Raw genomic sequence first — 12838 nt, forward strand, 5'->3', positions numbered from 1 at the left:
CGTACAGGCCGGCGAGACGAGCCGTAAACAACTGCACCTTTTTTTCCGTAGCTTACTCTTCCGGAATTGTGTCTACCTTGAGCAATGGCCCTGTTCCAGAATCCTGTGTGCATGGATATACGCGCGAGATGCACAAACAGAACTGGCTGCCCCGGTATGGTCGTGTTTGTCTCGCTGCTCGTTGCCCTGTTTGGACAACGACTTAACGCCTAAACTGTCGCCTGTCATCCTCTCCAAAACCTGGACCTGAAGCTTATCGAGCTCAAGCACCTTGGACTTGCACTTGAGACTAGCCCATTTGCAGAGGCTTCCCTGTCCGTGTCCCTTTCGCCCTCTCGAGAGGGTGGAGTTCGATGAACGTTTAGAGCATCGTCCCACCCTTGTTGGGCTGTCTCACGTGTGAGATTGTCTGAGTCCCGCTATCAGTCAGCTGCTGAGGCGGATTCTAACAGCACATTATATCATAGCCTAAGTACTGTCAACTTAAAGATAGTGCTATGGCAACAATACAACACGCGTTAAGATGTCTTCAACTTCGATGCTCGCACAGGCGGTTGACAGTTTGTGTTGTACTACTGGCATTTTGAAGTTTTCGTTTTTTTTAACCCAAAATAAAAACATCCATACGCTCCATGATTCAGTGCTTCTTCTAAGAGGTGCCTGCCCCGCTTCCTAAAAAGCTTAATCGGCTTTCGGCCGAAACGAGTGCAAATGGATGTCTGCTAGACTATGTCGCGGTTTTCCATACGCTGAGTGCCCGGCAGACCTGGTCAGCAAATCATACAGTCACGTACGTTCGGGCTGATCACGTTTTTCGTCCGTCCCTAGCACGCTTCCCGTTGCAAGCAGCAGAAGCAATGTTGCATCGCTGTTTGCGACAAGTGGCTCACCGAGACCCAGCGCCGTTGTGGCTTGTTTGTTGGAATATAAAATGGAAGAAAAAAAAGACGCAACATCAGGTCTCTCGCACACGCTTGCCTTTGGTATCACATTGTTTTCAATCATTCATTTACTACAGCCACAATCTGCAAAACCCTGCTGTTCCTTTTATTCGCCCATTTATCAGGCTCGGTTTGTTTGTTGACGTCAGGTAACAGAAAACCTGCGCCGAGCTAAGAAAACTGAACCCGAGCGCCCGAGACATGACTCATGTTTGAACAAAACAAAAAAATACAGGTAATAAAACGCTTATGGAAGCTCCATCATACTTGATACAAGTAATTTAAGCTGTCTAGTTTATTATTAATGCTCGTTTTTTTTTTTTTGTATTTTTTCCACACCGTAATGGTGGACGCTGATCGTTACGAGGCTATTGTTGTGAACAATTTTAAAACACCAACCCAACCAACACATAAAACGCAACACGAATGATATTTTATTCTACACTATAAACAGATAAATCATTTTAAAAGAGCAATAAGCCCATTTTTCTCCCAGGTAGGTATGGCCGTTTCATCACCAGCCACAGCCAAAAACTTACTTCGCACCTACTTTTGGGGAGCCTTTCTTGTAGCGGAAAACTCGCATCCAAACACCCAAAAAATGCTTCCATACAAATTCCAGTCGTGCTCGCTGTCTCGCTAAGCACGCGGCCCCGGACGCCCAAAGCAACTGAAAAACCAGTAATCCAGCTGGCTGGCTGGCTGGCTTTCCCGGGGGCGAAAAGTCAACCAAAGCGGAAAACTCCCGCTTGGCACGAGATATTGAACCGAGCCAACCGAAACGGTCTGCAAAATTTGCCAACACACTCTTTCTAGTTGGAAAGATTTTTTGTCCATCCCTTCTCTGCCCGCCCTCCCTCTCCTGACAGTGTGTTATTCCACTGCTGGTGGAAATATTTCATAGAAGAATAATATTTGAACCAAAATTCTTCTCTGCTTGCTTGGGGAGTTTTTTTTTATTACGGCATCTTTTTTCTTGTTTGGTTTGGTACGGTGTTTCACACCCTTCGGAAGCCTTGCAGGGTATTTCGACAGTTCGTCACCTCACAGCACCGGGACGGGGAAGCGTAGCACCGGCCAAAACAAAAAAGGTATCTACCGCGGCAGGCTTCTAACCAAGGCGACATAAAAACAACCCGTGCTGATGGGCGCTGCGCCCCAACAAAAAAGAAAAAGGAAAACAAAAATACCCCACACCAAAGAAAAACGCCAACAAATGCGTCAAAAAACAAACGCTCTTTAGAGCGCGCATAATTTTGGCACAATCTGGTACACTCCACGCGCCATTTGCCAAACACTTCCCCCCCCCCCCCCCCCTCCTTGGTAAACGATCGTATTTATCAAGCAATTAACACTTCTCCAGCATGCTCGAAAGAATATCACCGGGCCGGGGCGGAAATGTGGGTAGAAACTGGAGGGATGGGGGGGGGAGCAAAATATTTTTGCACTTTGGCTTGGAAAAATCCTCCAGACAGTGGTTGCCTTTTCTTTTTTGCACACGCACTCCCGGACGTAAGAAGCAAGACATTACTAACGACACCCAGCCTCGAAAGGCGACGGAAAAATCCAACCTGCCCCCCCGCAAGACCAGGCCAAGCTGGTGCTAAACGATAATGATAAAAAAAAGCGAGCGAAAAAGCGGAAATAGAAAGCCAAAGTAGAAGTACTGGCAGGGTGGAGCAGCAAGGAAAGGGGAAAAAAATCCCCCAAAAAAAAAACCACCAAACTACCTACGTCTATAATAAGTCGCGAAACTTGCCAGAGCTGGTGGCTGTCGTGACGCCTAGCATGTTGGAATTTGGCGATACCGAGGCAAGCCTAGCCGTGGCAAAATACATCATCCTTAATTCGGTTTTAATAATTCATTCTATCTTCTTGCCATTTAGCGACCAAACACATACAAAAAAGTCTTGATTTTACTCACACCCCACTGGTCAAACGGCCAGATAGCTATGGTAAGGGGTGCAAACACAACACTACCGAAGACCGATGGTGGTGTTGGATTACGCATTTTCCGCACATTATATTTCTCCAATCGGAGAATTGGCCGGATTGTGATTAACTTTGTACAAAGCAGACAGCAAAACAAGAGCGAAAGAAAGACATCTTCCCAACAAAAAAAAAAAAAAAACGGCACATAAAGAGCACACGAAAGGACAAGATAATGCTCTAACGACAAGCTAAATCTTCCCGAAGACTATTAAGTAGCGTCAGTGAGCTTAAAAGTAAAGCATTTCCCGAGCCGCTCGATCGGTCGTGGTATGCTAATTTTTGGCCCTACAAAAAAAACCGGACAGAAAGCTGGAAAAATGGCTAGGTTTGATGTGATTGTTCTAGTTTTCCCTTCGCTCGGGTGTCCCATTTGTGCTCGGGATAAAGATTAAAAATTAAATTGGATCGGCACAACGAAAAGGTGACAGAGGTTGAAGATAGCGATGATCCTTCTCATTGTGAGTTTTCCTGACCCAACGCAACGCGGTTCACTTCCGGTTCAAAAAGCGTTGAATCTTGAATGAGGACAGTTTCCAAATTTAACGATGAAAGTGTTCGTTTTTTTTGACTTCCTCAAAATGACATCCGGAGCGAGCTCTTCAAATGGAGAATAGTTTTAAACTTAGGAGCACCTCGCAAGAAAATATGATTTAAACAACATCGAAAAAATTACGACGAGGTAAAAGTAAAATACAAAGGTAAGCACGGTAAGGTGTCCATTTCAAAGACACGCGAAAAACTTTCCTCATTGTACAGTAGCAGCGGTCGCGACGAAGACGACCAGAGGTTGACGACCAGAATTTGCACAACAACCATCGAAAGCGTCCCCGTCCCCGAAAAACTTTAACCAAAACGCAAAAATCTTGCAAAGCGCGCCACGGGTTTGGAGCATGTCACCGTCCCGGTGCTGGACGTTGGCGCGAACGTGTCTCCGGAATCGAGACGAAAGACAAGAGTGAAAAAAAACTCGTCCTTTTCTGTCGTTTTCCACCAGGGCCGAGTAAAAACAAGAAGGGAAACTTGTATAAAACAGAGCAAGTGAAGAAAATGGTCCCACACACACACACAGAGAGAGACCACTACAGGGGGCCGTGGAAGAAACGTTTCCCGGGACCGCAGATAATATGGAAATTTATGTTTTAATCTAGACGATATAAATTATGACCATCGATTCGCCGGCATCCGGGTGGCGGACGCCCGAACACTGGGATGCAAAGGAAAAACTGGCCAAAAGATGAGCAATGGCACACACCACCCAGGTATCAAAGGAGGGGCAAAAGCGAGGGGAAAGAAAAGGCGAGTGGATGGAAAATGGAAAATCTGTGTGACAAAACGATCAACCGACCGAAAGGGGCGAAAAGCAGCGAAAAAGAAAGGGAAAAAAAAACCTTCAGGACGAAGCTTTTCTTTATTCGTGCCGCGCGCTCGCGCTGGAATTTATGTGCCAGCGTCAGTGTTTCGGGCATCTTTGATTTATTTGCGGCTGTCTGTGTGTGTGTGGGTTTTTCTTTCGGTGCTTTTGATTTTCCCAGGAGCGGGTTGGCGGTTTTCTTACACTGGTTCGGCTCGCTCTATATGGAGTTTATCCTTGCGGATATTTGTGTGACCAGCACGGATTATCCTTTCGTTTTATCTCTTCTCTAGTGCCATTCTGTTTACTAAGTAGCGGGTTCAGCTTTTAGGCTTAGTTTGCTATTAATTAAATGAGGCTCGGAGCTTTTAATACGATTTTGCTGTCAAAAAGGACTTGCTTACTGGAGCGAACTGAAGCTGAACAAATCGTGTCATAAGAGAGATTTCGTTGGATTTTCTTACTTACTAACACAACTTATATTTTACATGCAGAGCAAAACACTCATCATACAGCACCAAACAGTCTACGTGCCTGTTCGACGGTCTCCTGATAAGCCTTCAGGCGAGCAGGCAAACAAAACCACACCGACATCGATCGTAAAAATAAAATTGGTTCGCCTATTTTCCTTATCACGCTTCCCTCCCCTCCCCACTCAGTCTAACAACCTCCCACCAGAGGAGGTGAGAATGCATCTTTTCCCTATTGGCACTGCATACCGCGCAAAAAAAAAATCACCCCCACAGATAAACACAATTCACCACACACAACACACACAAAAAACCAGCTGCATCAACAGCTCGTTCGGTACAGTTTAGCACAGTGCTGTGGAGATCGGTCCCGGGTTCACTCACCTGCGTTGCATCGGTGTAGGGTGTGCTGGAGTTCTTATCCACCATCTGGGAGCCGAAGACGGGCGGTGAGGCGGTGTTGCTGGCGTACTGTTGCTGCTGCTGCTGCAGCTGCTGTTGTTGCTGCACCATCACCGTATCCATCTCGCTGTCGTGCTGTGACAACGCGCTGATCACCTGATTGTGTTGGGGTATCATCACTAATGCGCCCCGAACCGAGCGCACCGACGACGATCGCACACGTCGTCGTCCGTTTTACAAGACGCACGCACCCAAAAATGCACCAACAAGAGACAAAACCGAAATTTGCACCAGAGATTTGAGAACACAAGTTGGATTCTATTCTCAACCTTTTTTTTTTCTTTAATATATTTTTCCCTTCTCTCTCTCTCTCTCTTTCTCTCTTTTAAAACAATTGATTCCTTTTTCGGCTTTTTACCACAAACAAAACAAGCAAAACTCCTACGTGCGTAACTAACAATCGATCATGAAATAAAACCGACGGTTAAAATGATCAGGAATAAAAGAAACGGGAAAAAAAACTCGTAACCAAAGCACGATCGCGATCTACGAACGGGTGGGTGAAATCACACTCACTCACGCACACACCACCATCGACACCATCACTAAGTGAATAACGAGGATGCACCGGATGTACTTTTATGCTTTGGTAAAACATAAGGAAAAGCGCATCATTTTCTACCGCGCCGGAAAACACTGTCGACACTACCGACTGAACCGATTGGTGGTGGACACACGTGACACGTGTCGTTTTTTCCCCCGGCCGGTTGGAAAACAGGTAAATGGAGGTAAAATTGCACACTTCTAATCTTTTGCTCTCGTTGTGTTGCGTACACTCGCGCACCTCCAGGAGGATGTTTTCATTTTGTTTTAAAACTCACTCACTTACCCAAACACCAGACAGTTGGTGATGGTTTGTTTGGTTTTATCTATGCCTTTTTCTGTTGTTGTTGTTGCTGTTGTTGCTACGTTTGGTTTGTCGAACAGCTCACACACACACACACAAACCACTAATTGAAACTCACTGTTGCACGTATCTCCAATCCAATGCACCACACGCTTGTCGCTTGATAAAAACTGCATTTGCTTTTGTCTTAATTTAAAAAAAAACGGAAGAAAAAGGATTTTTTGGTTAGGTTTTTGTTTATCACTTATCTATTTTATACTTCTTATAAATCTCTCAAACAATATTTTACACTTTACAGAGGTAAAACATTCACTCATCGATCCTGTTTGGGATCGGGTTCGTTCGTACGCGCAGACACACTTGATTGATGCAAAGCGACGAGCGAATAATAATCCACCCAACAGTCAATCGTCTTATAAATCACATTTTTTGGGGAGCGATTTATTGATGCAGTTGGTGTGTCCACAGAAAAGTGACGCACACACACACACACACCCACACCGATGTCACGTATTGTTCCCTGTCACAATTGCACCGCAGGAGGAGATGGCTCACTAGCTGCAAAACCTACACCAAAGTCTGGTGATGGACCGAGTTCACCATTTTATATATCTCCATGTTTTTTTTCATTTTCACTCGCCGGCAAAAACCACAAGCGACCAACTTTGGTCGCTGACAAGTTGCAATCACTCTCCGGTACGATTTATTAATCGGTTGTGTATCACCGAGAATGTCACCTCACTACAACTGCATCACGAGTAACGATCACCAATCGATAAAAATCCACACGTATTCCGTGTCAAACTCACAGCGAAATTCTATCGAACTTCAAAGTATGCGCCTGGTGTCTGTCGCCACAACTCTCTGTGTGCGTTATGTATTTGCAGAAATTATTTCGAACATTGAACGTGTGCAGCTTAGCTTCCTGTTTTTTTCGAAACAGAACGACTCGTCAGAACGATAATCGCAACGGGCGAAACTCAAACTTTGGCGGAGAATTAGATATGTATTTTTCTGCCTTTTTGTAGAAGAAATGCAGTAGGGAATAAGAACTGTTAGGACGGTACGTCTATGCCTCGTGACTCGTCTTTATAAGTGAATCCAAATTGAAAGGAATATGTCAAGTCTTTTTAATGACGAATATACTGATTTACTAGCCGGTAAATTTGAATTTATTTCTTTAATTATTTATTTCATTTTTGGTTAATTTACTAAAAAAAATTAAAGATCCTCAATTCCGAAAAAAAATCAGAAATAAATTAGAATTAATTTTTTTGAACAAAAAAAAAAAACTCTTCCTTTTAAGCTAAGTTCCCTTTTGTCGTCACAAGTCTATTCAAACTTGCGTTCGAACCTGTCAACAGCTCTTACACCATCAAGCTTGAACGTAACATCACTTGAAAAAAAAAATGGCTTATAAATCGAAACAACGAACAAACAAAAAATACACAAAACCCAGAAGGGCCTTATCTGTTGCTTCAAAGAGCTGCTCCTTACAGCACTTCACTAAACTGTTGCACTCTACACCCAAACCGCACGAAAGTGCAAGTGAGGGGGTGCAAAATAATTGCATGCATGCACGCCTTTGCAGTTGAGGCAGCTGCATCTTTGTTGATGGCGATGACAAATAGTTTCAGTCGAATTGGAGCTGATGGAAAATGTTTACAAAAATAACAAATTAAAAAAACAAAACTCAAATCAACAACACAAGTCACAAAATATTTTCACGATAAGATAAGACCGAACGTTTGCTAGAATTCGTGATTTAGAATTGCACAAGTTCCGGCAAGCCTGCGAGAGGAACAGTTCTTCCGGCAACAGTGCCTGGCAACTTTTGGCTTCAAAACGACAAAAAAAAAAATCTCGACACACATTTCCCGGCAGATCGATCGAGTTTCGGCCGCAAAGTGCATCATTTTCTCGTCGCCTGACAGATACGATAAAAATTCCACCACTTCACACACTGCACCGATAAAGCTTCCCCGGTGGGGGAGTGCGCGTTTACAACACTTCGACACTTGCCTGTTGGTAGAATTCCAATCCACCAGATATTCTACCAACACATTTCACAACTTATTCACCTTCTGCTGGTATCACGCAGCACTGGCAACTTCCAGGCTAAATTGCACACAAATTTTTGCAGCTAGGACATATCACGATACGCACGCGTGTGTGTGTGCACTCCTTACTTTCCCGTCTTGAAACAATGTTTTGCTAGCGTTTTCGGTCCACCCAAAACACAAACCAAAAAAAAAAAAACGCCGGATTCACCTAGCTTCACTTCACACTACACTTGTCCGGTTTTTTTGCTTTTGCGGCAGAGTGTTTGCGATGCTTGTGCTGCTGCTGCTGCTGCTACTACTAAGATGCGAATCGACTTCTTTCTCTCTGACGGGCTCCGCAGCTTGTGCGTCCGTCCCGTGCAGTGTTGTTTTCAGACTAACGTTTCGTTCGATGCTGCCGCGACGGCCAACTCACGGCCGATCGCGTTTCGGGTTCGGACCGCGGCTGCTACTCACGCACACCGTTGCACAATCGGGGCTTCGGTGCATGCTTATTCATTCGGGCCGGCTCGCGCCCTCTCCGTCTGGCTGGTGCGAAATGCTGAAAACACTACAGCTCGTCGCGTCCACCCGCAGCGCAAGCACACGCACTCACCGTCGCGCGTACGCAACTTTACTCAACAAACCGTGCTTCGGCTACGTGAGTGCTAGATTGCTGTGAGTGCCACCCGCGTATAGCCGTGCGTAGAGTGACAGCGATACAATCAATTTACGTACAGGATTTTCCCACCAAACGGTGTCCCATTTATCGTGTTATCTTTCGTAGCAATTCGCTAAAAAATATGATTCAAAAATGTTAAAAAAGCAGTTCGTTTGCTAGATACCCATGAAATCTACCCCTGAACATTGTGATGCACAACCGTTTCATCCCTTATTGATGCACTCACGGTGAGCGCCATTTTACAAGCCACTCACACTACAGTGCGAACGCATTTCCCTGTTGGTGCTGTTGCATCGCTGCTCGTCAGCTGTTCGCTGTCGTTGTGTGAGTGCGTGTTTAGATTCATCAAACGAACGCGTATCCGTATGAGAATTTATGTTCGTAGTAGTGTCCACTGACCGTAAGGGTGCAAACTACTGAACGGAGGGTTGTTTTCAGAAAATTATTTTAAAACTATTATATTTTACAGGAAAAATAGTTGATTGCTGTAAATGTTCTCAAAATTTTAAAATTGCCAAAGTGCGAAGCATTTTGGTATGAGCGATCATAACACAAAAATTTTTCCAAAAAAATTTACCAACCCCAAAAAACGCACACTTTTTGGCATGCACGAGAGAAAAAACAATTTCCACACGCCTTCCCTCTCCTTCCCGCATCCACTAACTCATCCAAAAAGCGGCAGCAAATACATGCGCAGCTGACCACCGGCGCTGAAGCATTTGCATGACTTTCTCGCACGCGAACAAAACGTGCAAATTTTGTGCGTTGAATCAGCACCGAATGTTGTGGGTGGTAAGATAAGCAAAAAAAAAATCACTCCCCCCGCAAAACTGAGCTGAAAATTGAACTTCCCTTCGACAGGCGCACGATAAGTACGTTATCGGTCAAACTGTAAGGGGAATGAAAATAAAAAATAAAAATTGAAAAAAAGTTATCACCAACATTCTAGGGTCGTTGTTCGGAAAGATTAGATGGGTGAGTGTTTTTATTTTTATTTTTTAGAGTTAATATTTTAACCTCAATAACGTCACCGTGAGAAAGCATTTTTCAAGTAACTAAAAAACGTAAAATTTTTTCGGAGAAAATATTATTGATATCAATACTAAACTTTGCAACGAAAGAAACATATAATAAACTCAGACACTGGTGTGCGTTATAAACATAACACACACTACCGAACCATCTTATTATGCATCCAATGTTGAGCATAAACATACCTCTTCCCTTCTGGGTTCTCTTGCGTCCTTCCACTGAAACTCTCACTCACGCATCTGCTTTCACTGTAGTGGTGACAGATCTCTCTGTGCAAGTGTGTGCGAATCGATAGCAGCATAGTTTGGTGAGGGTGGAAGAATGTTTTGTTTCGCAGCATAATTTCGCACACTGCAAAGCGATGCAGAACAGTTTCTCGCTTTCCTCCCTCCTTTTTTGGCACTATCCTCGTGAGAACGGAAGATCACGTTCCGTAGCAAGCATAATTGCACCACCCTCCACACTCTGCATCCCTTTCTCAAGCGACAAACAACCTATTTGCTACGGCTGTGTGCGAGCTAACTGTGTATAGCGGCAGCGATGAAGGTCTAAATAAAAATACAAAACATATGATTTACGGCATCAGTATTGGTAGACGGTTAGCTTCTCTTTGAAGGGCCGTTTTTTTTTTTCGTTTTTCCCGTTTATGCATCATTCGCCTGCCTGTTCATGTGGGCTCGCGTGTGGCACGTTTGTGGGCACCACCGTTTCCGCTGTTTTGTTTCTCGCTTCCTTCGCGCGTACCAAAACGTATCAGCAAGCATGGCCTGCTACACATGTTGCTCTGTGCCATTTGGTCGTACCGATCAGCGCGGACCGATGAATTGCGCATTATCTTTCAGTTTTGCAAGATGCCTTTCGATTTCGATAATTAGAAGCGGAAAAGGATCAGGAGTTTACAGACACAGTAATAGGGGGGAAATTAGAACGCTTTTTTATGGTTAAAAATGAGAATGATTAATTACGGTGGAATAAAGATGTATAAATAGCATTAAAATAGAGAAGTCATAGAAGAAAGACAGACAAAACATTTTAGTTTTAATTTTTATTATCAGATGAATTGAACAAGAAGAGCATAAAATTTATTTTAATTTATTTTCATTATTATTAAAATTCTCTTTAAAATTTCATTTCCTTACTTTACATTAAATTATTTGCTGAATGCATAATTCTCCCTTTGTTTTCTTCCATTGCAGTACATTAATATGGAGCTGGTTTTACAAAATCATCCATCAAACTTAATTTCACAATAAAATTCTTCACTGCATTTCATCCTTCATCTCCTCCCCCGTTATCTATCTCTCCCTGTCTGCTTAAGGGTAAGTATTATAATGAAGCAACAATCAATCTCAACTCGACACCAGACACGGTGCACGTTGCGTCCTTCTTCGCCCGCATCCAGCCACGAGTCAGCCAAGCACACAAACACCAACTCCTTCTCACTGGCTGGCTGGCTGGCTTTCCGGGTTGTAGTGGTCGTCGTTTGCAGCATCCTTTTGCTGCTCTCCGTTCATCACGTCCGTGTCGAAAAAGTGAAATACCTACACAACAACATGCCGCTGCACACAGGCAAGCTTGTGCAACAGACGATACAGACACACCTGGCAGCTTCCGCTGCCGCTTCCCCTTGCGAACGCGTCCCAAATTCCTTACACAACTACGCAAAAAGAGCAAAAGTGCCCGGTGGCAGGTGGTTTGCGCAAGGATGTACGCAAAAAAAGTCCCCCTTTTTGTGAGGTGGCTGGTAGCGAGCGGCAAGCCAAACACGGACGAAAGTCGCGGGGAATCCTTTGCATTAATCCTCGCATCCGTTTGCTCTTCGTTCCGTTTCGCTCGTATCGCGTACAAGCAGCGACATCGAGGCCGGGCCACCGTCCAAAAACCCGTGTGTAGCCTGTGTTAGCATAAGAGCGATGTTATTATGTACACAGGTATTTACATAAACACACAGAAGATTGCTCGCTTCGAGGTGACCCAAACCCCTCTCGTCGCATGTCGCGAATTGATTCCACCAGCCCTGTTTTTCCCTTCCATCTGAGGATCTGTGTCTGTCTTCCTGCCTTCGAGGATAGCCAAATTCTCGCTGGATCATGATGCGCATAAAGAGCATTCGAGGGTGGATGGTAACCACCATGCCCCTCCCCACAAACACTGGAAAGAAGGGGGTGGGAGGGGCTGCTTTGTAATACCCGCTCAGCATACGGTGCACGCGGTGTAAGCGCAAAGTAGACGATGTTTGATGTATGTATGTGTGCGATGCAATGGGATGATGCTGCCGGTGTGCTGGTTGGCTGTCTCTGCTTTCCTTTTTGCGTCTTGGAAGATGTTGCTTGCTGGATACGGTACGTGCGCTGTGAAGAAACAGAATCACCTCCACCACGAAGGAAATGATGATGATGATGATGGCGATACTGATGATGTGGCAAAGTGATCCTTTTTTTTGTAGTTGTTGTTGTTATTTGGCGGTTTGCGTTACACGTCTCTCTCTCTCTTTCTCTGTTTGGATGGAATGTGGCCGGGTGGAGCGAATGGAATTGAGGGCAAAAAGGAAGTCACATATCCAACCATCTGGATTGGGTTTCGATAAAACGCAGCAGACGCGGTAGATTTTTGATGGATATAAACTGGATGTTGGGTTGAAATTAATTGTAACATCATACGTCCGGAGAGGGGAGCGGAGGGAGCGATGAAGCCGAATGAAGGTGTCAGTATGGAATGGGAAAGAATTATTGATCAGAGTTTATTAAATGTTTTCTTGATCGCTGTCTGATGACAGAGTAATAATAAATCATGTTTGATGTATTCAAATAAATGTGGTTTATTGATCGAGCGCTACAATAATCTGATTCTGCTGCATATTTGTTATTGTTTTTTGTATAACCATTAAATGTTTAACCGAACGTAATGCCTTTATCACATAACTTATGTTGAACGCACGATGTTAGTCAAAATGTATAGAGTGATCATTACGTTTACGAACCTTAGCAGTCAAAACAATCAGGCTCACTACAAGCACGTC

At 44.3% G+C, this 12838-nt stretch overlaps 3 protein-coding genes across 3 annotated transcripts in view; 1 reads left to right on the plus strand and 2 right to left on the minus strand.

Moving 5' to 3' along the window:
• Positions 1-5364, minus strand: part of LOC126561711 (uncharacterized) — a 107119-nt gene extending 101755 nt beyond the window's left edge. Inside the window, exon 1 of the mRNA XM_050218018.1 lies at positions 5139-5364. Within this exon, the coding sequence (XP_050073975.1) occupies positions 5139-5333 (195 nt within the window). The 5' untranslated portion in view covers positions 5334-5364. The remainder of the gene's footprint in view (positions 1-5138) is intronic.
• LOC126561961 (UDP-glucose 6-dehydrogenase) overlaps positions 1-12838 on the plus strand; it is a 299499-nt gene that overhangs the window by 113123 nt on the left and 173538 nt on the right. The gene's annotated exons all lie outside the window — the stretch shown is intronic.
• LOC126561876 (PTB domain-containing adapter protein ced-6) overlaps positions 12505-12838 on the minus strand; it is a 359240-nt gene continuing 358906 nt past the window's right edge. Inside the window, exon 9 of the mRNA XM_050218237.1 lies at positions 12505-12514. The gene's annotated coding sequence lies outside the window, so the exon portion shown is untranslated. The remainder of the gene's footprint in view (positions 12515-12838) is intronic.

The sequence above is a fragment of the Anopheles maculipalpis genome, chromosome 3RL (genome assembly GCF_943734695.1).
Source record: "Anopheles maculipalpis chromosome 3RL, idAnoMacuDA_375_x, whole genome shotgun sequence".
NCBI lineage: Eukaryota > Metazoa > Arthropoda > Insecta > Diptera > Culicidae > Anopheles > Anopheles maculipalpis.